A 24,041-nucleotide genomic window follows, 5' to 3' on the forward strand; every position below is an offset into this window, starting at 1 on the left:
GAGCCTCCTGTGCCTCTGCTCTCTCATTCTAAAAGTCTGCTGATGCTTTTCACTAGTAGAGCACTCCTCAGAGTTCAGTGAGGAGGTGGCGGCCGGGGAGTGTTGCTCTAGTACTGCTGTCACACCGCTGGAAGCCCTCCCCTCCAGCGCACCCTGTCTCAGCTGTCGTGGGCAGAGCTGGGCCCTGGCCCTCTCCTCCCAATTTGCTCTTGCACCGACTTCATCACTTGCTTGTTCTTGGCAAGATCATCTTTGCTTTTAGGTAACTCAGTCAGAGGATAGAAACACTTACAGAGCGCTTAACCCTACCTGCCTCTGAGAAAGATTCCTCTTTACAAATCAAGTCAATCCTGTGACAATCAGCCTTTGCTTTCTGTACTTCAGGTGCAATACGTTTAAAAAGGTAGCGTTGAAGAGGTAATATATATAAAAGGAGTACATTATGAAATAGATCCTTTGAAAATATACTGAGGGGACCAAATGTAATACGTCTTTCCTAATTTTTATGTAACTGTGTATGTATGTGTGTGTGTGTGAGTGTATGTGTATGAGTTATATAAATGATTACTTATTTTGTAAAAAAGATGCAGCAGGAAGAATATAAAATGTTTGTAATCCCATCTCCTAGACGTAACCATTGTTTACACAGGGTGTCTCCTTGCAGACCCCTTGTCTGCCCACAGGCACACTGTGATAGAACTGAGTCACCAGGAGAGGTGTTTGTGCGCGTGTCCTTGGGTGAAGTCAGGAGGGCAGGGTCGGGGAAGTGCGGGCGCCTTGGGAGCCTCGGGCGCCTGCCCCATCTGTAGCAGGGTGGGGGTGGGGACCAGGGTGCCGGCGGCGCTATTTTTACATCGGTTTACTAGGAATTGAAGAAAGTGGATCATGCTGCGATTGAAGAGTGGGTATAATTATGAAAAGTGGGAGTGTGTTTGTCAGTGGGAGAGAAATGTTTAACAGTAAGAGGAATTTAGGTGGAAACTGACACCCATGTGGAGAGCCTGTGGGAAGTGGTCCTGGAAGCACCCGGAAGCCAGGGTACTGCTCTTTGAGGGCCTTTCTGGAAACTGCATGAGTGGAGGCATTTCTGTCTCAGAGTAACCCCGAGGGCCCAGGCCGGGTCAGGCCCCTGCTGGAACCAGGACATCAGGGCATGCTTGCCGCATGGCACTCAGACTGCTGTTCCGTTCCTCCGGGGACGTCGTAGGGTCGCTGTCCTCCTTTCCCTTCAAGTTAGATGTGAACATCTCACTCACCTTGTCCAATGAAATGCATGCAAAACCTTGAAAAACTTCATTCTCACACCCCTTCTCTCGGCGTGCAGTCAATGATGGTGTAGGTATCAGAGGCTCCGTTATTGGTGGCCCTGAGTAAACAAAGCATGAGGCAGGGCCCACTCACCCTCGTCAGTGTAAAGCAGGATCAGGAGAGAAGCGTGTGACATTTGGAGCATTATTATTGCAGTAAAAGTAGCCTCCTCTTGATTGACAGTGGTATCAGCCCTTGTTCGCACCTGCCGAACCAATTCTCCTGTTCCTGTGTTCCTTGGGCCAAGTGGGACTATAACATTGCTTCTGTAACAGCAGTTTGCAACTGCGTGACACAAGAATTTTTAACCTAGCTCTTTGTTCAGGGACGCTGACCTCTTCCCTCAATCTGTCGGATGAGAAAATGACAACAGCCAACACAATAGCTGTCTGGTACGCATTAATCAAAATTATACCTATTTTTTTGTCAGATCGGCAAAAATATATTTTTTGGTGTGCTACTGAATTTCAGTAATTAGTTTGTGCCATGAGATAGAGATGGAAAATTGCTGTTCTTTAGATTGCAATTCTATCGTCCTAGCACGTCAAGAACAGGTTGGTTTGGGTGTATAAATTATACTGATGGCCTCCTGCTTTTCCATGGGTGCAGTGAACAGGGCAACTGTGAAGATTTGAATTCAGAAAGAGAGAGAGCTGTCTGCAGAGCAGCGAGAGCAGTCCATCCCAGGAACTGGCGAGCGCTCGGTTTGCGCCCTTGGGTTGCAGCAGCCCACCCGGTGTAGAGGGCCGAAAGAGTGTCTCCCCCCATCCCTGTCTTAGTTCTCAGCTGGGTCTCTTCTCAGATCCACAGGAAAGAAGCATACATGTTTTATTAATGAAAGTTTTACATGACAGGAAAGCCTTCATAAGGAAATGAAAGGTGAAGACGTGGTTCAGCCTGGGTGTTTGATGAAGGGCGGGAAGTGGAAGGAAGTGTGATCAGACACATGGCCACAGGCTCAGGGGACTTACTGGGGAAACTCAGCAAGCCCCATCGGCTCAGACTTCTCCACGCCCCTCCTCTGGGCCCAGGGAGGGCACCTCTCAGGAGGGTCCTCTGTCCTTCATCAGGGAGGAAGGATGGGGACAACCAGCTGTACACGGGACACTAAACACTTCAGTATTTTGAGGTTGGAATCCTAAGTGTCGCATGTGTAGGCAACGTGTAATTATAATTTTCTGTTTGCAGCTGTTAATAAGCTCACTGCAGTTTGCACTCTGAAAGGGAATTCTGGGCAGAATAGAAGTTGCCTGCCTGCTGAAGAGATTTCTAGATAATTAGTGTGTTAGCAGGGCGTGCTGAAGTTCCCCTGGCTGTGCTGTGCTGTGCTGTGCTGTGCTATGCTGGGACATCTGAGAATCCCTTTCTTGCAGAGACTGACTCAGGGAGCCTCCCACTCCCTCCGCACTGCTTTTGGGGCTCTTTGCCTGCGTTCCCAGCATTCTCTGAGCTCAGTCTTGTGCTTACCTACCAGCCAGTAACCAGTCACACCCCTTCTCCTGCCTCACCCTGCCCCCACGCCACCCACCCACCCCGGCCCTTCCCTTCCCGGTGTGTGAGCCCAATGCCAGGCCTAGTTGTCTCTCTGGCTCCAGCCTGGTGTCTGCTGCAGAATAAATGCTCAGTAAATGTGCAAGTACCTTGGGCGCCTCCATTTTCATTGGGGTGCAGCCCAGTGTCATTTGCCTCTTAATTGTGTAGTCTGGCCAACCCAGTACTTCAGTAAATAATTGTGTTGTAAGACACGGCATACATCATCCTGGTAATAATTTTGCTAATGCAGAATTTTATTTCTAGCCTTTTAAATATGAAAGAATTGTAATTGAATTTGGTAAGAAACCCAGCCGGATTTTTGCTCTCACGGTTCCCATTTATTTTGTATATTTCTGTGTATTGTGTAACTTAGAAAGAATGAGGGCGGTTCAGTTCTTAGCACAGAAGCCCTGCTGGCTGATGTGGCCGAGCACGGAAGTAGCAGGAGGGCTCAGTCGGCCCCCGAGGGAGAAGAGCTGCAGGCAGCCCTGGGCGCATGCGTGCCTGTACTAGCTACTTTTCTGTTGAGCATGTTCTGGGTCCTAAGTGCAAGCGTCCCACAAGCTCAGAAGTAAAAGTAAATGTCAGACGGTGGCGGGTGACACAGACGGAGCTGTATTCTGTCATCGGAAGGCGCTCTGGGGCCCCGTGCCCAGGGGAGCCGTGGGCCTCAGACGTGAGCGAGAAGCAGGCAGCTCTCCCGCACGTGGAGACCCATCAGTCTGTAGCTCACCTGAGTGGGGCCTTCTGGTTTCTTTCCTGTCAGGTGCTGTCTTCTGACTTGTACTGCGCATGGCATCGTCCTCGGTGAGATACACCCCCGCTGCTCTTCCGTTTCCTTTTTTCAGATGTGTGTGGATTCTCTAATTCTGAGTGGCCATGGAGTTAATCACTCACAAACAGTGTAGTATTCTGGACTTATTTCTAGGAGCCCGAATCTTACTGGTAGCTCTGCGGATAAGTCATGGAAAGGTGTCAGATGAAACTTTGTGTATGTTGTCTTCTCTGCACATGCTCTTGGACTGCTTGGCCTGTGGTGGCGCAGTGGATAGAGTCGACCTCGAATGCTGAGGTCCCCAGTTCGAAACTCCAGGCTTGCTCTGTCAAGGCATGTACATATGCAAGAAGCAACTACTACAAGTTGATGCTTCCTGTTCCTCCCCCCTTCTCTCCCATCTTCTCCCCTTTCTCTCCTTCTCCCTGCCTCCTCCTCTCCCGCTCTCTCCACTCTCTAAAATCAAAAACTAAAAAAGAAAAAAAAAAAAAGAAAAATGCTCCCTGACTGATGAGAAAGTTATGAAGGCTCACATGAATATTATGAGGACAAATTACTTTCAATTCTTGGGCTGTTTTGAGCTTCAGAAGCATGAATATTACCTAAAATCCAGTTCTCAGTTGACCTCCCATAGATGATTCAAACCTTCCATGTGGTATGACCTTGCTAATAACCATGTCTTAAAAAACTGAATCGTAACCAAACGTACAGTGTTTTTAAGGTATTATGGATTCTCCGGCAATCATTTTTAAATGCCGGAGTCTTCCCCACTTTTGACTGGGAAGTGAAAGGAGGGTCAGTCAGTTTTAATATGATGTGACTAGGATTCTGCAGTACAGACACCACTCTTCACCTTCCCCGATTTTGTGATACAAATGATTTTGAAGCTGTAACCATGGTCAACACTAGTTGCCAAATGAATAAAAGAAAAACCTATAATATGTGACTCTATCTGTGTGCCCTCTTTTCCACTTGGATCAGTTCAGACAACAGCTGAGCATCGCCCTTGGGGCAGGGCTGTGCCAGGTCCTGGAGACACTGAGGGTTGCAGCGCAGTGTGGCCCAGGGGCCACCGTAGAAGGGGGGGGGGTTTGACTGGGAAGCAGGGCAGGGAACGGGCTTGGGCTCCCCTGGCAGGAAAAGCTTCCTGTGGGAGGTCAGCTCAGCTGCAGCTTGCACCTTGAAGGTGGTCCTCTCTCCTCCTCGTAGCAGCAGCTGGCTCGTGCCTTCATGCAGCTGCGGTGAGTGAGAAAGCTGGGACTCTAGCTCAGCATCCCTCGTCCAGCGGAGAGCTGTGCCAGGCTGGGAGCCCTTGCTACCTCATTGGTTGACATCATTTTCGTTTAGGACTCTATCTGAGATTGGTCCGTGGTGGCATTGAGGGAGCACTCCCATGAATTTCCCGGTTGGTTAATAAGAGCTTTATTAAAAAGCCACTCTTCCCTAGCAACAGGGTCTTATGATGTGGGGAGAGGAGTGAGAAGGGTTTTTTCGCCACCTGTGAGTTTGTGGTTTAGATTAAATACAAAATGCAGAAATGTGAGATCATTCAAAAACATTAGTTGTGCAAAGATGATGACAGGAAATAGAATTGTTGGAAGGGGATGCGAGAAACTCAGCTGTTAATAAGAGGAAGGTGAATACCCATTATTTGGATTAAGGTGTCATATAGGGCCATTTAACAGGAAGCAAAATACAGCATGTCATGATCCACGTGCTAGATGTTTTTCTTGACTGGTGAATATTTAAGCTTTGCAGGATATTTCACTTAGGTATGGGCATGTCATACTTGTCCAAATAGACTCCAGTGTATCAAAATATTAGAGATAGAGGGGAGAAACACGGAAAGGTGTGTTGCAACTTCAACGAATAGTGTTTGTGATGGAAAATACTCTGCAGGAAAATTTCTACTCAGGAGATGGCAACTGAGACAGAATGGAAAAGGATGGAACTTAGATCACAGACGATATGGAGTTTGAGGTATACACAATACAGTGACTCTAACTGCACAAGAGATGGAGGTATAAACTGGGTTTCTTACAGACTGTCTTAGTGGAAGGCTTGGTGCCATTTAGCAGGTGTGAAGTCTAGGAATGGTAATTTTGCATTCCTATCAGGAGTCTTGGTAGAGTTCTTAATCCCTGGTGTAGTCCTGCCTCATGATATAAACTCTATCCAATAAGAAGGCTTGGCAAACATCGGTAAGGAATGTGGAGCTGTGCGTTTCCTGGCAAGTGTCCTAGAGAAGCTAGGACTGAGAAAGTCATTCTCCCCCCGGCATGCAGGTGCAGAGCCCTTTGGAGGCACCAGGCTTGGCCCTTGGGTTTCAGGGCTCTAACCACAGACCTGTGTTTTCTGAATACCTGCATTGTCTTTGGGCCATTTCCTTCTAGTTCTTATCAACAAATTGAACTAAGTGAATGAATGGAGATGAGATTTGTGAACATGTAAATGAGAGAAGTAAATTGGATTACATGGAAATAAAAGCAAAAGTTTTTTTAGATACAGTGTTTCAGATGGCTTAAGAAGAGAAACTCTGCCCGTGGGAAAACCTGCAGCCACAGAGTCAGTCGGGGTGGATGTTTGGGCTGTAAGGGTGTGGCTGTTAATATGGTGACAAGAATTCAAGAGGACTCTTTGGGACATCAAGAGCTTCTACAACACCTCCATTGAGGAGATGCCCCTCCATGTTGCTGGCTTCATCTAAGAGGGCCTGGCCTGCCACCTCGCCCCAGCCAAGGGCCAGTCCTTGGCGGACTGAGTGGGAGGGGAGAGGAGAGAGCCAAGGAATGGACAGCTTGTCATTTTTTCTTTCCTTTGACTAAATGTAACTTTAAAAAAATTTTTTTTATTTAGAAAATTAAATTTAATGGGGTGACATTGATCAATAAGAGTACGTAGGTTTCAGGTAAACATTTCTATAATATTTGAACTGTTGATTACATTGTGTACGCATCACCCAAAGTCAAATCATTTTCCATCACCTTATATCTGTCCCTCTCCTCTCCCCTCTCACCCAGATGTCACTTTTAGATATACAAATGTCCAAAAAGCAATTCAAAAGGTGCTAAAGTGCTCAACACCATTAGCCATCAGAGAAACGTAATTGAAAACACTTCACATTGACTAGGGTGGCTACAATCAAAAAGATAATATCAAGTGTTGGTAAGAATGTGGAGAAATTAGAACCTTCGTACATTGCTATTGGGAATGTAAATCAGTACAGCCACTTTGGACACCAGTCTGGCAGTTCCTTAAAAAGTTAAACATGGTATTACTATATGACCCAGCAACTCCACTCCTAAGTATATACCCCCCAAAATGAAAACGTATGTTCGTATAAAAACTTGTATACATGTTCATAGCAGTATTACTTATAATAGCCAAAAGATAGAAACAGCCCAAAAGTTTATCAACTGAATAGCTAAACAAAATATGGCATATCAATACAACAGAATATTTATTTGGACACATAAAGGAAATAAGTATTGATACATGCTATAGCATGGACAAACCTACAGAATGTTCTTAGTGAAAGAAGCCAGGTTCAGGAGGTGTGTATTGTATGATTTCATTCATGCGAAATGTTCAGAATAGGCAAATCCATAGAGATAGAAAGATTAGTGATTGCCTAGCTTTGGAGGGAATACTGGGTGGGGGGAGTGGTTGATGCTCCAGAATTTAATGTGATGGTTGCAGAACTCTAAATATGTACACTGAAACTATTGAATTGAACATTTAATGGGTGAATTGTATGTGACTTTTGTCTCAATAAAGCCGTCCCCTCTAAAGAGAAACTCTTATTTGATCCTTTTCTAACATCTTACTGTTGAGAGAGAGAGAATGGTATAAAATTCTACAGAAATATGGTTAATCGTTCTCAGGATTAAATTTAGAAATATTTTCGGCATGCCTACTGTGCCTGATGCAGCGCTGGGGCCCCGAGAACAGGAAGGCAAAGCAGTTGTTGGCTGGTAAGGCGCACAGCCGCCTAGGGGGTGAGGCAGGGCTTGAGTGGTTGTGCTGGCTGCTGGGACAGTGCTGCGGTCGGTCGTGGCGAGAGGCCGTGGCTGGGCCGTCGGGGAAGCTTCGCCACCAGGTGCCAAGAGCCAGAGGGCTGTCCAGGCCAAAGGGGGCAGGAACTGCGGGGTGTGGATTTTTAAGATACAGAGTTGGGTGGGCAGTGCAAGTGACAGGAGGTGGGTCTCGAAAGAGGGGCCATCTTCCAAACCATTTATCAGAAGAGGAAACCATAGACTAAAGACTGTGCCTAACCAGACATATTCCCGAGGTTTCAGCTCACAGATAAACACGGAGCTCCACTTGACTGGAGGTTCGCTGTGTGCCTGGCGCTGTCCTTTCTCATGCTCCTCGCGACTCCACAGGGCTCTGCGCTGCCGGCCGGCCCGAGAGGGGCACCGGGCGGCTCAGCTGTCACCACGACCACAGTTTCATTGGGGCTTCCTGCCAGGGGGTACCAGTCTGGAGACCACTGTTCACAGTGAATTGTTTCCAGCCTATATTCTAAGACACTCTTGGTTCTTTGTTTAAATGAGTAAATGTATCTGAAATTAAACTGTCACTCATTTTGTTTTTCTTGTACAATTGATGTTATTGCTCTTTTACTTAATAAATGACAGAATAAGAAGAACCAAGTGGTAATAATCATTCACAGCGAGTTACTGCTGGAGCTATTTGTATCTAGCATTTATTCAAATTATATTCTTTTTAGGTTGAAAGAAATATTTCTGAATAGTGATGATACTGGCTATTCACTGAGGTGCCATATATTTCTATAAAATACAAATGATATTCATACTTATTAACACCATTTGAAGGATTCTTGCTTGTAAAAGGTGAATATCCTTGAATTGGTTTAACTGACACAGTTTTGTTCTTCCTAAAAATAGTTCTGGGCGTCAGTAGCGAAGTGACTTATTTAGGGTGTTAGATTACAGCCCAGACATCCAGCAGACCTTCCTGTGTTTTTAGTATAGATTCTCTACTCCTAATGGTCCTCAATTAATATTTATTGCTAGCAAAGCCTATAAAATGATAGCTCAGCTTACATTAGAGAGGGTAACAGGCTGCATTTTTTTTGAATAATGAAAGACCGAGGTCAAAGCTTAGCTTATCCTTGGTCTTTTTAGTAGAAGAACTCGCACTTCAGCCAACAGCCTCAACTCCGAGGTTCTTCTGTGCCCAATATGAGCCCGAGCCCCGTTTTCCTTTAAAAGGGAAGGACAGTGCCGCCTGAGACTGTCTGAGCACCCTGCGTTCTGCCACCTAGTCTGGCGACTGAGAACACAGCTGGCCCACCTCAGCACATTCTGGCACGTCCTGATGTGGCCAGATAGCCTGGAAGGATTCAGAGAACAGGAAATGAGCTGCCCGCAAGAAGGTGGGCAGCTGGACCTGGCAGTGAAAGGAGAAATGAGAACATGACCTCAGAGAAACAACGTGAGCAGTTTGACGTTATTTTAAAACCCAGAATCCTGGCCCTGGCCAGTTGGTTCAGTGGTAGAGCATCAGCCTGGTATGTGGGAGTCCCGGGTTCGGTTCCTGGCCAGGGCACACAGGAGAAGCGCCTATCTGCTTCTCCACTCCTCCCCCTCTCCTTCCTCTCTGTCCTCTCTGTCTCTCTCTTCCCCTCCCGCAGCCAAGACTCCACTGGAGCAAAGTTGACCCGGGTGCTGAGGATGGCTCCATGGCCTCTGCCTCAGGCACTAGAATGGCTCTGGTTGCAACAGAGCAACACCCCAGATGGGCAGAGTATCGCCCCCTGGTGGGCATGCTGGGTGGATCCCGGTTGGGCGCATGCGGGAGTCTGTCTGACTGCCTCCCCATTTCCAGCTTTGGAAAAATATAAATAAACAAACAAACAAACAAACAACCCAGAATCCTTAAAAAGATTTATTTTCCAAACTTAGGGGAGCTACCCACTCACTCAGTTGTACTGGTGAGAATTCACAGTACACATGTGTGGGGGCGTGTGGAGAGTACGTTTCCATTTACTGCTGCATCTCGTCTCAGGTGATGAGGAATTACAAAAGGATGCACTTGAATCTGTGAACTTTTTTTTTCAGGTGAGAGGAGGGGAGATAGTGAGGCAAACTTCTGCATGTGCCCCAACCAGAATCTACCTGGCAACCCCCACCTAGGGCCAGTGCTAGAGTACCAATCTATTTTTAGTGCCTGAGACTAACACGCTTGGACCAACTGAACCATCCTCATTGCCCCAGACTGACACTCGAACCAATCAAGTCACTGGCTGCAGGAGAGGAAGAGGGAGAGAAGCAGATGGTCGCTTTTCCTGTGTACCCTCACCAGGAATTGAACCCACATGTTCATATGCCACACCAACGCTCTATCCACTGAGCCACTGGCCAGAGCCGAGTGTGTGAACTTTTTGCTTATCCAAAAACTGCCACTGTTCTCAGAAGACCAAGAAATCTTTGACATCAGAAATAACTTTAAAAATTTTCTTATGTCTGCTCTTTTGTGTGTGTGTCATGCTGTGGCTATGCCGGCTGTTTTCATGAAGACTTGGGGTTTTGATTATTGATGTGAACCAAATATGCAACCATTCCTGGATGTTAAAGCAAAAAAGACAGAAGTATAGAAAATGTGACTGACCTCTCTGCTCTCAAATATGACACCTTGTCATCAAACACTGTTTTGTAAGGAGGGTCATGGTAGATAAGTGGTCACTGTGTTAAGAAAGTAATTGAACCCTGGTCTGTAGTGCGTATCCTGTCGTTGGCCGTAGTCCGTCCTGCGGCAGCCACTCCGGAGGCTGTCAGTGATCGCAGCCTTCAGTGGCGACCCTGTGGCCTTGGGGACTGGAAGGCAGCTGTGTGCGCTTTTGTGGACCCCAGGGCTCGGGTCAGAGCATCACTGGGTCTGAAAGAACTTTATACAGTTGGCTCTTACTGATCATTTGGGAATTCTAAATTTCATGACATGCTCAGTGCAGTTCAAGACTTTCGTTGCTGTCGTGGTTTTACTATTTAAAAAAATTAGATCGGTAATTTAAATAGAGAATTTGAAAATCTAGACTTAAAGAAGTGAATCTGGATTTGTTGCTCCCCATTCACCTGTGTCGAGGGCCCGCCTGTGTGTGTTCACAGCTCTCTAGTTGCAATTAGAGCACCAGAGTATGTCCACTCAGTGAACTGAACGCTCTAAGGGCAAAGCTGCCTTAGCACCTAACCGTTTTAACAGTCAGGCATCACTCGCTGTTGTTAAAATGCCTTTGGGAGTTGAAAATAACCTGTTGAAATAGTTTACATTAACCTTTTATAGTTCAAAAATATAACTAAGGATCATAACTTCTAATTACATATTACTCTTTGGCACAACATATTCAAAATGACTGTGTGTCGGTATTCAGAGATGATCCTGACTGTCCTTTTCTCAAGCAGGATGGCTCAGCAGGGAGGGTGAGTGTGCAGTGACAGATACCACTCTCACAGTGGGTGGTGTGAGCGCCACACACGCAGAGCAGGAACCAGAGTTAGGAGGCGCTCTCGGCAGAGGGGTGGGTGCGTGGGCTGCTGGGGGTCTGACCGCATCCAGGGAAGTTGCCTTTGGCGTGGGAGCCATCAACTAGGTTAGATTTGACTGGTGCTTGCCATCTCTCAACATTGCAGCCTCATAGCTCTGATTCTTGCAACTATACTGCTCACAAACATTAGGGGATATTTCAAAATGAATATGAAGCAACAAAATATCTCCTGATGTTTGTGAGCAGTGTATTTGAAGTGGGTAAGAGTATCCTCTTGAAAATCTGAGGAATTTATTTTGTATCTTACAACTATTGCTAATACCAATATGCATGGCGGACCAATGCTAGGGATTCCCATCTTTCTGGGGCCTTGAAAACAAACTTGAGGACCTAAAATCAGGTGTGCCCATGGTACAACTTTGAGAAGTGACTGGGCCTCTGTGTTGGTCTGTGTTTTGGACACAGATATGGCATGAGGAGGGGTCTGGTCATTGTGGAGGTACCTGACAGTCTGCTGCACGATCGACCCTCGAACAACACAGTTTGAACTGCATGAGTTTACCCATATGCTTTTTTTCCAAATAAATATATAGTCAGCCGTCTCTATCCCCCAGGTTTTACATCCACAGTTCTACCAACTGCAGATGGCAGATGGCCAATGATTGTGCATCAGTCTGTGCCGTTTTATACAGGGGCCTGGAGCCTACGTGGGTGTTGGCATATTGCAGTTCTGGAACCGATCGCTCATGGAAACTGATGGATAGCTGTAGTTAATTAAGGTTCAGGGGAATCAGAAAGTATAGGTGTGTTTCTGACTGAGTAGGGTCAGTGCCCAAGCCCCCTGTGTTGTTCAGGGGTCAGTGGTATAAGTTAGAATTTGGAGACACATTTATACAGGTGCGATGTGTTCACGAGGGTTAGTAGTTTGTTAGGCACAAGGCCCTGGGAGGAGACAGGATTCAGAGCTTTCTTATGAACGTCATTGTGCTCTTACTGATCCTAGTTTGATAGTCCCAGTTTGACGGGCACACGTTGGTCTATGTCCACATATTTGTGGATGTCCCGGCTCCCAGCTGGACTGTTCGGAAGAGTGGGCCAGATCTTCTCCATATTTGTATCGGTCACAGCACCACACAGCATGAGCCTAAGTGTGAGCTGAGTGTCTGACTGAGTGACTTAAGTCGACATGATCACCAGCATGGGCCAGACAGGTGACGACACTAAGGCAACATTGACCACAATGAACGCAGGCTCCCAGTGGCTCCCAGGCTCCTGGGATGATGTCATAGCCCGATGTCCTTAAAGGTTCTCCTGGGCTCTCTGAGGGCTGTCCTTAGGCATTTATCCAATTCTATAGACCACCCCCCACAGGGCCTGTCTTTCAGTTGAGGGAGTGAGAGTTGAGGACGATGAAAGTGATTATCCAAGTGCAGAATTTTTCAAATTTGTTGCGACACCTTAGTTCATTGATTGCTTTCTCATGTGCCTTGACCATGGGCCTTCAGCAAACTGAGTAACCCCTTGCTCGAGCCAGTGACCTTGGGTCCAAGCTGGTGAGCTTTTTGCTCAAGCCAGATGAGCCTGTGCTCAAGCTGGTGACCTCGGGGTCTCGAACCTGGGTCCTCGGCATCCCCAGTCCGACGCTCTATCCATTGCGTCACCGCCTGGTCAGGCGAATTTTTCAAATTTAAAAATTAAATTTTTATACTCAGACATTTTTGCAACTTAAAATTTCTTCCTCTTTCCTCTGTGGTAAATCCTAAATAACTTAGATATTTCAAACATGTATGTTTTCCAAATTGGCCTTGTTTAGATGCTGAACTATTTGGAAATAAAAGTCTGGAAAAGAGATAGGAAATTTCACACTGGGGGGAAGTGAAACTAAATAGACCTATCTTTTCCTCTCTCTGCACTAAATAAGTAATACCCTGATTCAAATACACTGTAGATTTTGTGAAAATTGTTTTCCCATCATACAGGACCATCAGATGAGAGATCCTTGCACTTGTGAGAGGTGAGGCAGGGCACAGACGGCCTCTGGGCCCTCTGTTTTTATAGCGATGGACATTTTCATGGTATAGTTTATCATTTGTCAGGAAGCCCTTATGTGGGTCTGGTTCCCTGTGACTCTGCCGTGTGTGTGTGTGTGTGTGTGTGTGTGTGTGTGCGCGCGCGCGCGCGCTCTGTTCCGTGCCCTGTCCCCTTCCCTAATCCCCACACCCTCCCCCAGTCTTTTCCTCTAACTGTGCATTCTGTTTAGTTCTGAAGTTTGAGCTCTCGGTGGGCGTAATTCGGGCACACTGGTTCATTTTCTGGGGGTAAATACCTTCTTGGTTTCTTCCTAGGTTGTGCTGGTGAGGTGGAACGAGCCCTACCAGAAGCTGGCCACGTGCGACGCGGATGGAGGCATATTTGTGTGGATTCAGTATGAAGGAAGGTGGTCTGTGGAGCTGGTCAACGACCGAGGGGCCCAGGTGGGTGGACCGGGGCCTCCTGCAGTGGAAGACTGCTGGAGAGGCAGCCCAGACCCCGTGTTCCAGGGCCACAGTAAGCTCTTCCCAGAAACGGGGAGTAGAGATAAGTGGAAGGAGGACCCCACCTTTTGTCTTCCTGGGCATATCACCAGAAGGATCCTACTTCCTCCCCTCAGCCGTGCTGCTGCCGTGAGGATGCTCCGTTCTAGAGCTTGAATGAACCCTGTGATTTGTTGTGCACGCAGTGTTGGGAGTGCCTGGTAAATTGGGGGCCTGGGGAGCACTCCTGGAAGATCACTTGCTAGCTCCCGTCGGCAGGGTGTTTTCCCTGTGCTGTAAGCCTCGTGGGTCTCTCGCTGGGAGCGCACGGCTCTCTCCCAGCCACTCACCAGCGGAGTTTCTACACTTTCTTCTGTCAGGTCTCAATTAGCACAGCTGCCTGTGGTCCTCCCTCAGCTCCTCCTTTCCGATAAAGATTTGTCCCCGTTAGAGGAAAATAGTTGCTCCAGGGACACCCTGCAGAGCTGTGCTATTTAAAACCCCACTCCATAAAGCCTTCTGGCTCAGGGGACAGCTCTGCTCTTCCTCCCACGTGGGGATGGCTGCAGGGAGCGCCTTTTCTGTGCTTGAGGACACGGGACCTTCCCCTGTGACCTGTCCGCAGCGGTGAGCAGTGAGGGCTCCAGCACCGAGTCCTCAGGACGACTGTGCAGCTCTCCTCGCCCAGATGCTTTCCCTGGGACTGGCGTTCATGTTTCTGAGGACAGGGTTCTCACCCTTTCCTCTCTGATTGAGGACACGGGACCTTCCCCTGTGACCTGTCCGCAGCGGTGAGCAGTGAGGGCTCCAGCACCGAGTCCTCAGGACGACTGTGCTGCCCTCCTCGCCCAGATGCTTTCCCTGGGACTGGCGTTCATGTTTCTGAGGACAGGGTTCTCACCCTTTCCTCTCTGCTCTGTGGCTTAAGCAAGCTGGGAGCTCCCCAAGTCTGAAAGACAGAGACCAGTGACACAACATAACACTGCAAGGAGTAAAGGTATTAGCAGTGATTATTAGCAGATTGAGGATTTTTATAAGATGTCACCACACAAGACAAATCTACCTTTGGGTAAAGTAGAATTTTCTTTCTTTGTGAGGCTGTTTATTTGATAGGGTAAGTATAATATTTTTTCACTGACTGAAAAGGTCATGTTAGTTTCCTGCATTCTTCCATAGAGTGATAAAAAAAGGAGTTAGAACCTACCATGTGACTACTAATTAGCCTTCTTAATAGAGCCACAGATATGGAGATGTCCATGACCATGAGAAGTTTGTGTCACCAAGAAGGTGGATGTTGTGGTCAAGAGCATGAGCTCTGGCCCTGGCCGGTTTGCTCAGTGGTAGAGCGTCAGCCTGGCGTGCAGAAGTCCCGGGTTCGATTCCTGGCCAGGGCACACAGGAGAAGCGCCCATCTGCTTCTCCACCCCCCCTTCCTCTCTGTCTCTCTCTTCCCCTCCCGCAGCCAAGGCTCCATTGGAGCAAAGATGACCCGGGCGCTGGGGATGGCTTCTTGGCCTCTGCCCCAGGCGCTAGAGTGGCTCTGGTTGCAACAGAGTGACGCCTCGGAGGGGCAGAGCATCGCCCCCTGGTGGGCGTGCCAGGTGGATCCCGGTCGGGCACATGCGGGAGTCTGACTGTCTCTCCCTGTTTCCAGCTTCAGAAAAATACAAAAAAATAAAAAATAAAAAGAGCATGAGCTCTGGAGTGAAACCATACAGGCCAGGAATGCCACTTGGTGGGTGACTCCTCAGTGGAGACACCCCTCTGTACCTCATTCCCTCATCTGTAACATAGGGCCTCTCACGGTGCCTGCCCCAGGGGATTACTGGGACTAAGGAAGACTAAACGTGGGGAATGCTTGTGGCATTGTCTGCATAGGATATTCTCCAGAAGTTGTTGGAGTGTCTACAGAATTATGAGGTGCTAGTGCCTCTATAGCACCCGAGCATAGAACCCACCTGCCCTAGAATAGTCTCCATGATGTCATCACCAGAGACTCGCCTCAGGTCTGGCGGCAGCGGTCCTCATGGCTTCCTGCAGACACTTCTCTGAATTTGCCCGGAAGAGTCTCTAAGGTGCTGTAATTTTCCTGTTCACCAAGGTGTGAACTCTTTCCTCAGAAGCGCCCCGTGGTCAGGTGAGACGTGGTTTCATTAGGACAGCATGAGGTCCTTAAAGTGTTACCCAGAGAGCTGCAGTGACCGGGAGCCGGGGATGCCAGCTCAGTGCCTCCCGTCCACGTGTTGGCTCAGTCTCCACAGGAACCCTTTCAGGAGATGCTGTTAAATAAGCTCACGGGTGCAGAAGCAGAACTTGAACTGAGGTTTGAGTCCAAAGTGCTGTATCACACTGCCTCATTTCCTGACAAAAACTTTTCTCTTTTAGCAGAAATGTGTGTATTGCATTCATAATATATTGATTGTTTTAACATTTTTGAGGTAGCAATACTGTTTAGTTGCTTCATGTTTTTATTCCTGCTTCCCAGAGTGCATATTTAATTCTTTCAATTCTGCTGTACCTTTACTGTATTTATAATTCTAAGATCAGACTTGAGATGGGAGCTGCCCGAGAGATCTCCCTCCTACCCCTCCCTGTTATTCAGGTGTGACCACATCGGGGTGCCAGCCTGCGCACTTTCCTTCTCACAAAGTACATAACACCCAGGAAAGGTGCTTCCTGGCATTAAGGGACAAAAGTACACTGAATCTGGAAAACCCTCGGTAGAGGCAACAGCTGTGTGGTCTCTACCACCATCATATTCCTCAGCTTTTCTTGTCATTCAGAATTGGGTGCAAACAGACATGTTAGAAAGAAGAAAGGAAGGCTGAATTCAGACTTGTGGGTGAATGAGCTTACATGGATCACTGAGAATGTCACAAGTGCCTGTGCCTGCTGGGTTCTACCAGCGTAAAGGGTGTCTTGTACTCTGATTCATGCTTTTATATAATTTTACTTTTTGGAACTGATTCTACACATTGCAGGACCCATTGAGCAGTTGTCATCATTAAATGCCTACATTTTGAGGAGGTATGGTTGCTTTTAATTGTGGAGAAGTCAGATCTGAGCAGAGAACACATTTTGGTGAGGGGAACCAGCGGCGGAGGGTGCGGAGGCTCTGTGCACCGGAAACGGTCTCTGGTGGGAGGCAGGGCAGTTTGTGACTTGAAAGAGGAAGATCCTTGAAATCTGCTAAGAGAAAAATAATACTCTTTAGAATAAATGACAGGTGATCCTTGTTATATAACATGCCTTTCATTGAGACAAAATAATCAAACATCTGGCAAAAGCTAAGTGATGCTTTAAGAGTTCCTCTTTTAGGAAATGATTGAGTCTGGAATAGTGCATGCATATTTTCATAGTGTAGTCACTGAGGCAGGTCTAAGAAAAAGCTATCCCCGGCCCTGCTCAGCCTCAGCCAGTCCACGTCTGAGCACACTGGTTAGTGGAATGAGGAGAGCACTGGGACCCTCTGCAACTGAAAGCAGTGGGAGAGGCTTGCTGCTCACCTTCTATACAGCACTGGGCACAACTGTTTTTGCTTTTGCTTCTTTCAGTTGTGACATGTTCTCATCACTCTGCTGACCTAATGTAATCAACCCAGTTAGTTCATGTAAACATCCTGTTTCCATTTTTGGGACTGTAAGATTGGTGGTGTCTTGGACGAGATTCTTTTTTTTTTTTTTTCTTCTGAAGCTGGAAACAGGGAGAGACAGTCAGACAGACTCCCGCATGCGCCTGACCGGGATCCACCTGGCACGCCCACCCTGGGGCAACGCTCTGCCCACCAGGGGGTGATGCTCTGCCCATCCTGGGCGTTGCCATGTTGCAACCAGAGCCACTCTAGCGCCTGGGGCAGAGGCCAAGGAGCCATCCCCAGTGCCCGGGCCATCTCTGCTCCAATGGAGCCTTGGCTGCGGGAGGGGAAGAGAGAGACAGAGAGGAAGGCGCGGCGGAGGGGTGGAGAAGCAAATGGGCGCTTCTCCTGTATGCCCTGGCTGGGAATCGAACCCAGGTCCTCCGCATGCTAGGCCGACGCTCTATTGCTGAGCCAACCGGCCAGGGCTGGCCGAGATTCTTTTAAATGACTATTAGCCTTCTACTAAGATGTTTTTCCTTTTAGTACAAGTATTGTGCAAGATCAATGAGTTAAAATGCATGTAAATAGAAGTGTTATTTTTACAAAGTGGAAGGAAAGACTTTTTAAATTTATTTGCAGAATTAATGTGTCTCTAAAACATGTTTTAAGTTCTTAAGGAAAACTAGGAAGTGTAATTGGTTAAAGCATAAGACCAGTGAAATCAAGGTTCTGAATTTACCCAAGAAAACAACTTTTTCCAGTAACCAAACCAGCTAGCTGTTAAAGAATTTTCTCGCAAATCCTTGCCATTGTCGCACTGCAGATTGCTGATCATTCTGCGTCAACTTATAACCCCTGCTGGCAAAGCAGCAAAAAGTTCGTGTCCCTTTGGTTTGTATTCATTTATTTTATTATTTCCTGAAATGTGGTATATTTAGTAACATCACAAATTTTTTATTATTTTTTAATGTCACAAATTTTAAAGAAAGTACATTTCTAAATATAAACAATGGTGAACACTAGGTACCAACGTTTTATGTTAGTAAGCAGAGATGAGAGAGAAAGGCAGTGTAAACTGAGACAGAAACTTAAGGTGATAAGAAGCAGGACCAAGTATAACTAACTAGAATAAAAATAAATGACTAAATTCACAAATCAAAAGATAATGTTTGGCAGATTATATTTTTTAAAAAATGACTGTACACTATTAAGAACCACACCTAAAACTTAAAAGCATATGCAAGTAATTGAACGACACGATAACCTGGACTTGTTATCTTTGAATATATGTATCCTGATTTATTGATGTCACCCCATTAAAAAAATAAAATTATTAAAAAAAAAAAGAATGGAAAAGATACATTAGACAAATATCAAGTAATAAGCAAAGCTGAAGTAGCTGATAGATCTATCAGCTAAAATAGATTTTACATAGACCGAAAGCAATGTTTGGTTTATAAAGGATAATACATGGTGATAAAAGCTTTAGTTTATTTCCCAAGAAGCTATTTTAAATATGTATATACCTATTAATAATGATAGCTTAAAAATTTATGAAGAAAATAGAACTGAAAGGGAAATTTGATAAATTCATTGATATACTCAGAGGTTTCAACAAAAACACACATCAACAAAGATATTAGAAGATGTGAACAACACAGTTAATAAGCTTGACCTAATGGACATGTATACATTCTGAATCCACCAATAAGAGAACATACATTTTTTTCAAACACACATAAAACATTTACAAAAACTGATCATGTTCTAGGGTTCTGTTAACTTTCTTGTGAAGGTGCAGATAGTAATTTTTTTATTACTAGCATTATTTTATTTTATTTTTATTAATTTTAATGGGGTGACATTGATAAATCAGGCTACATATGTTCAGAGAGAACATCTCCAGGTTATTTTGACATTCGATTATGCTGCATTCCCATCACCCAAAGTCCAATTGTCTTCAGTCACCTTCTAACTGGTTTTCTTTGTGCCCCTCCCCTCCCCCAACCTTCTCCCTCTCCTCCCCCCACCCTGTAACCCCCATACTCTTGTCCATGTCTCTGAGTCTTATTTTTATGTCCCACCTATGTATGGAGTCATTTAGTTCTTAGTTTTTTCTGATTTACTTATTTCGCTCAGTATAATGTTATCAAGGTCCATCCATGTTATTGTAAATGATCCGATGTCATCATTTCTTATGGCTGAGTAGTATTCCATAGTATATATGTACCAAAGCTTTTTAATCCACTTGTCCACTGACTGACACTTGGGCTGTTTTTAGATCTTCGCTATTGTGAACAATGCTGCCATAAACATGGGGGTGCATTTCTTCTTTTGAAACAGTGCTATGGTGTTCTTGGGGTATTTTCCTAAAAGTGGGATAGCTGGGTCAAAAGGCAGTTTGATTTTTAATTTTTTTTTTTTTTTCTGAAGTTGGAAATGGAGGCAGTCAGACAGACTCCCGCATGCGCCCGACCGGGATCCACCCGGCACGCCCACCAGGGGGGCAATGTTCTGCCCATTTGGGGCGTAGCTCTGTTACAACCAGAGCCATTCTAGCGCCTGAGCCAGAGGCCACAGAGCCATCCTCAGTGTCCGGGCCAACTTTGCTCCAGTGGAGCCTTGGCTGTGGGAGGGGAAGAAAGAGACAGAGAAGAAAGAGAGGGGGTGGGGTGGAGAAGCAGATGGACGCTTCTCCTGTGTGCCCTGGCCGGGAATCGAACCCGGGACTCCTGCACACCAGACCAACGCTCTACCACTGAGCCAGTCGGCCAGGGCCTGATTTTTAATTTCTTGAGGAATCTCCATACTGTTTTCCACAGTGGCTGCACCAGTCTGCATTCCCACCAGCAGTGCAGGAGGGTTCCCTTTTCTCCACATCCTTGCCAGCACTTATTCTGTGTTGTTTTGTTGATGAGCGCCTTTCTTACTGGTGTGAGATGATATCTCATTGTGGTTTTAATTTGCATTTCTCTAATGATTAGTGATGTTGAGCATCTTTTCATATGCCTGTTGGCCTCTTTGGAGAAGTGTCTATTCATTTCTTTTGCCCATTTTTTGATTGGATTGTTTATCTTCCTGGTATTGAGTTTTACAAGTTCTTCATAAATTTTGGTTATTAAACCCTTATCAGACGTATTGTCTAATATGTTCTCCCATTGTGTAGTTTGTCTTTTTATTCTGTTCTTATTGTCTTTAGCTTTACAAAAGCTTTTTAGTTTGATATAGTCCCATTTGTTTATCCTGTCTTTTCACTTGCCTGTGGGGATAAATCGGCAAATATTACATATTTCTGCGAGAGATGTTAGAGAGCTTACTGCCTATATTTTCTTCTAAGATGCTTATGGTTTTATGGCTTACATTTAAGTCCTTTATCCATTTTGAGTTTATTTTTTTGAATGGTGTAAATTGGTGGTCTAGTTTCATTATTTTGCAGGTAGCTGTCCAATTTTCCCAACACCATTTGTTGAAGAGGCTGTCTTTACTCCATTGTATGCTCTTACCTCCTTTGTGAAATATCAGTTGTCCATAAAGGTGTGGGTCTATTTCTGGGTTCTCTGTTCTTTCCATTGATCTATATGCCTGTTCTTATGCCAGTACCAGGCTGTTTTGAGTACAATGGCCTGTAGTATAACTTGATATCCGGAAGTGTGATACCTCCCACTTTTTCTTCTTTTTTAAGATTGCTGAGGCTATTCATGTTCTCTTTGGTTCCATATAAATTTTTGGACTATGTGTTCTATATCTTTGAAGTAAGTCATTGGTATTTTAATTGGTATTACATTGAATTTATAAATTGCTTTGGGTAATACAGACATTTTAATGATGTTTATTCTTCCTAACCATGAGCACGGTATATGCTTCCACTTGTTTGTATCTTCCCTGATTTCTTTTATCAATGTTTTATAATTTTCCAAGTACAAGTCTTTAATCTCCCTGGTTAAATTTATTCCTAGGTACTTTATTTTTTTGGTTGTAATGGTAAAGGGGATTGATTCCCTGATTTCTCTTTCTGACAGTTCATTGTTGGTGTATAAAAATGCCTCTGATTTCTGAGTATTAATTTTATATCCTGCCTCCTTGCTGAATTCATTTATCAGGTCCAGTAGTTTTTTGACTGCGACTTTAGGGTTTTCTATATACAATATCATATCATCTGCAAGTAATGATAGTTTTACTTCTTCTTTTCCAATTTGGATGCCTTTTATTTCTTTTTCTTGTCTGATTGCTGTGGCTAGGACTTCCAGAACTATGTTGAATAAGAGTGGTGAAAGGGGGCACCCTGCCTTGTTCCTGATCTTAAGGGGATTGCTTTTAATTTTTGCCCATTGAGTATGATGTTGGCTGTGGGTTTGTCATAGATGACCTTTATCATGTTGAGGTATGTTCCCTGTATTCCCACTTTGCTGAGAGTTTTGATTATTAATGGGTGCTGGATTTTATCAAATGCTTTTTCTGCATCTATTGAAATTATCATGTGTTTTTCCTCCTTCCTTTTGTTCATGTGATAATCACATTGATTGATTTGCGAATATTGTACCAGCCTTGCCTCCCCAGAATAAATCCCACTTGATCATGGTGTATGATTTTTTTCATATATTACTGGATCCGGTTTAATATTTTGTTGAGGATTTTAGCATCTAAATTCATCAGGGATATTGGCCTATAATTTTCTTTCTTTGTGTTGTCTTTGCCTGGTTTTGGAATCAGAATTGTGCTCGCCTCAGAAAAGGTGCTTGGAAGTCTTCCTTCCTCTTAAATTTTTTGAAATAGCTTGAGAAGGATAAGATTTAGTTCTTCTTTGAATATTTGGTAGAATTCACTTGTGAAGCCATCAGGCCCAGAACTTTTCTTTTTTGGGAGTTTTTTGATAACTGTTTCAATCTCATTTGTTGTAATTGGTCTGTTTAGGTTTTCTGATTCTTCCAGAATGATTTTTGGAAGATTATATGTTTCAAGGAATTTGTCCATTTCATCTAGGTTGTCAAGTTTTTTGGCATAAAGTTCTTCATAGTATTTTCTTACAATATTTTGTATTTCTGTTGTGTCAGTTATTGCTCCACTCTCATTTCTAATTTTATTTATTTGAATCTTCTCTTTTTTTTCTTGGTGAGTCTGGTTAAAGGTTCATCGATCTTGTTTACCTTTTCAAAGAACCAGCCTCTGGTTTCGTTGATCCTCTGTATTGTTTCTTTAACCTCTATGTCATTTATTTCCGCTCTGGTCTTTATTATTTCCTCCCTTCTACTTCCTCTGGGCTTTACTTCCTGTTCTTTTTCTAGTTCTTTTAGATGCAGGGTCAAGTTGTTTATTTGAGCTTTTTCCAGCTTTTTAAGTATGCCTGTAATGCTATGAACTTTCCTCTCAGGACTGCTTTCGCTGTGTCCCATGAATTTTGAGTTGATGTATGCTCATTATCGTTCGTTTCTAGGAGTTTTTTTATTTCTTCTTTGATCTCATTGTTAATCTATTCGTTATTTAATAACATGCTATTTAGTTTCCAGGTGTTTGAGTATTTTTCAGTTTTTCTATTGTGGTTGATTTCTAATTTCATGCCATTGTGATCAGAGAAAGTGCTTAATATGATTTTAATCTTCTTAAATTTGTTTTTTGTGCCCTAACAAGTGGTCTATCCTAGAGAATGTACCATGAGCACATGAAAAGAATGTATATTCTGCTGCTTTAGGTTGAAAGGCTCTGAAGATATCTGTTAAATTGAGTTGATCTAGTGTGTCCTGTAAGTCTGCTGTTTCTTTATTAATTTTTTTTCTTGAGGATCTATCTAGTGATATTAGTGGGGTATTGAAATCCCCTACTATTGGCCCTGGCTGGTTGGCTCAGCAGTAGAGCGTCGGCCTGGCGTGCGGGGGATCCGGGTTCAATTCCCGGCCAGGGCACATAGGAGAAGCGCCCATTTGCTTCTCCACCCCCCCCTCCTTCCTCTCTGTCTCTCTCTTCCCCTCCCACAGCCAAGGCTCCATGGGAGCAAAGATGGCCTGGGCGCTGGGGATGGCTCCTTGGCCTCTGCCCCAGGCGCTCGAGTGGCTCTGGTCACAGTAGAGCGACGCCCCGGAGGGGCAGAGCATCGCCCCCTGGTGGGCAGAGCGTCGCCCCTGGTGGGCGTGCCAGGTGGATCCCGGTCTGGCACATGCGGGAGTCTGACTGTCTCTCCCCATTTCCAGCTTCAGAAAAATACAAAAAAAAAAAAGAAAGAAAAAATCCCCTACTATTATAGTATTGCTGTTGATCTCGCCCTTTAAATCCATTAAAATCTGCTTTATATATTTAGGTGTTCCTATATTAGGTGCGTAGATATTTATAACGGTTATATCTTCCTGTTGGATTGCTCCCTTTATCATTATGTAGTGACCTTCTTTATCTCTTCTATAGCCTTTGTTTTAAAGTTCATTTTGTCGGATGTGAGAGCGATCTGGCTGCGACATCTTTCACCCCATTGATCGCCAGGTTTGATTTGGCTGATCTGGCTGGCTAGGCGGGTGTCCCCTTCCTCCCTCACCGCTCCATGTGTGTCCCTCCTGAAGCTGCGTGCTCGGTCGAAGAGGACGACCTTCCCCACTAGAGGAGAGGACAATTCTTCGGTCAAGGGTATACGAGTAGCTGCGCTCCCCTGCTAGAACCTCCAAACAAGTCTCAATCTCAAGTTCATTTTGTCTGATATAAGTATTGCTACCCCAGCTTATTTTTCATTTCCATTTGCATGAAATATTTTTTTTCCATCCTTTTATCTTCAGTCTTTGTGCATCTTTTGTTTTAAGGTGTGTCTCTTATAGACAGCATATGTATGGGTTCTGTTTTCTTATTCCCTAT

General features: G+C 45.2%; 1 protein-coding gene across 3 annotated transcripts in view; it reads left to right on the plus strand.

Annotated features, from left to right (window-relative positions):
• The window catches only part of TULP4 (TUB like protein 4), a 184,734-nt gene that overhangs the window by 95,577 nt on the left and 65,116 nt on the right, over nt 1-24,041 (plus strand). For all 3 annotated transcript variants that reach the window (XM_066248421.1, XM_066248423.1, XM_066248422.1), the window contains exon 3: nt 13,469-13,597. In XM_066248421.1, the coding sequence (XP_066104518.1) occupies nt 13,469-13,597 (129 nt within the window). The remainder of the gene's footprint in view (nt 1-13,468; nt 13,598-24,041) is intronic.

This window comes from Saccopteryx bilineata, chromosome 12, assembly GCF_036850765.1.
Source record: "Saccopteryx bilineata isolate mSacBil1 chromosome 12, mSacBil1_pri_phased_curated, whole genome shotgun sequence".
NCBI lineage: Eukaryota > Metazoa > Chordata > Mammalia > Chiroptera > Emballonuridae > Saccopteryx > Saccopteryx bilineata.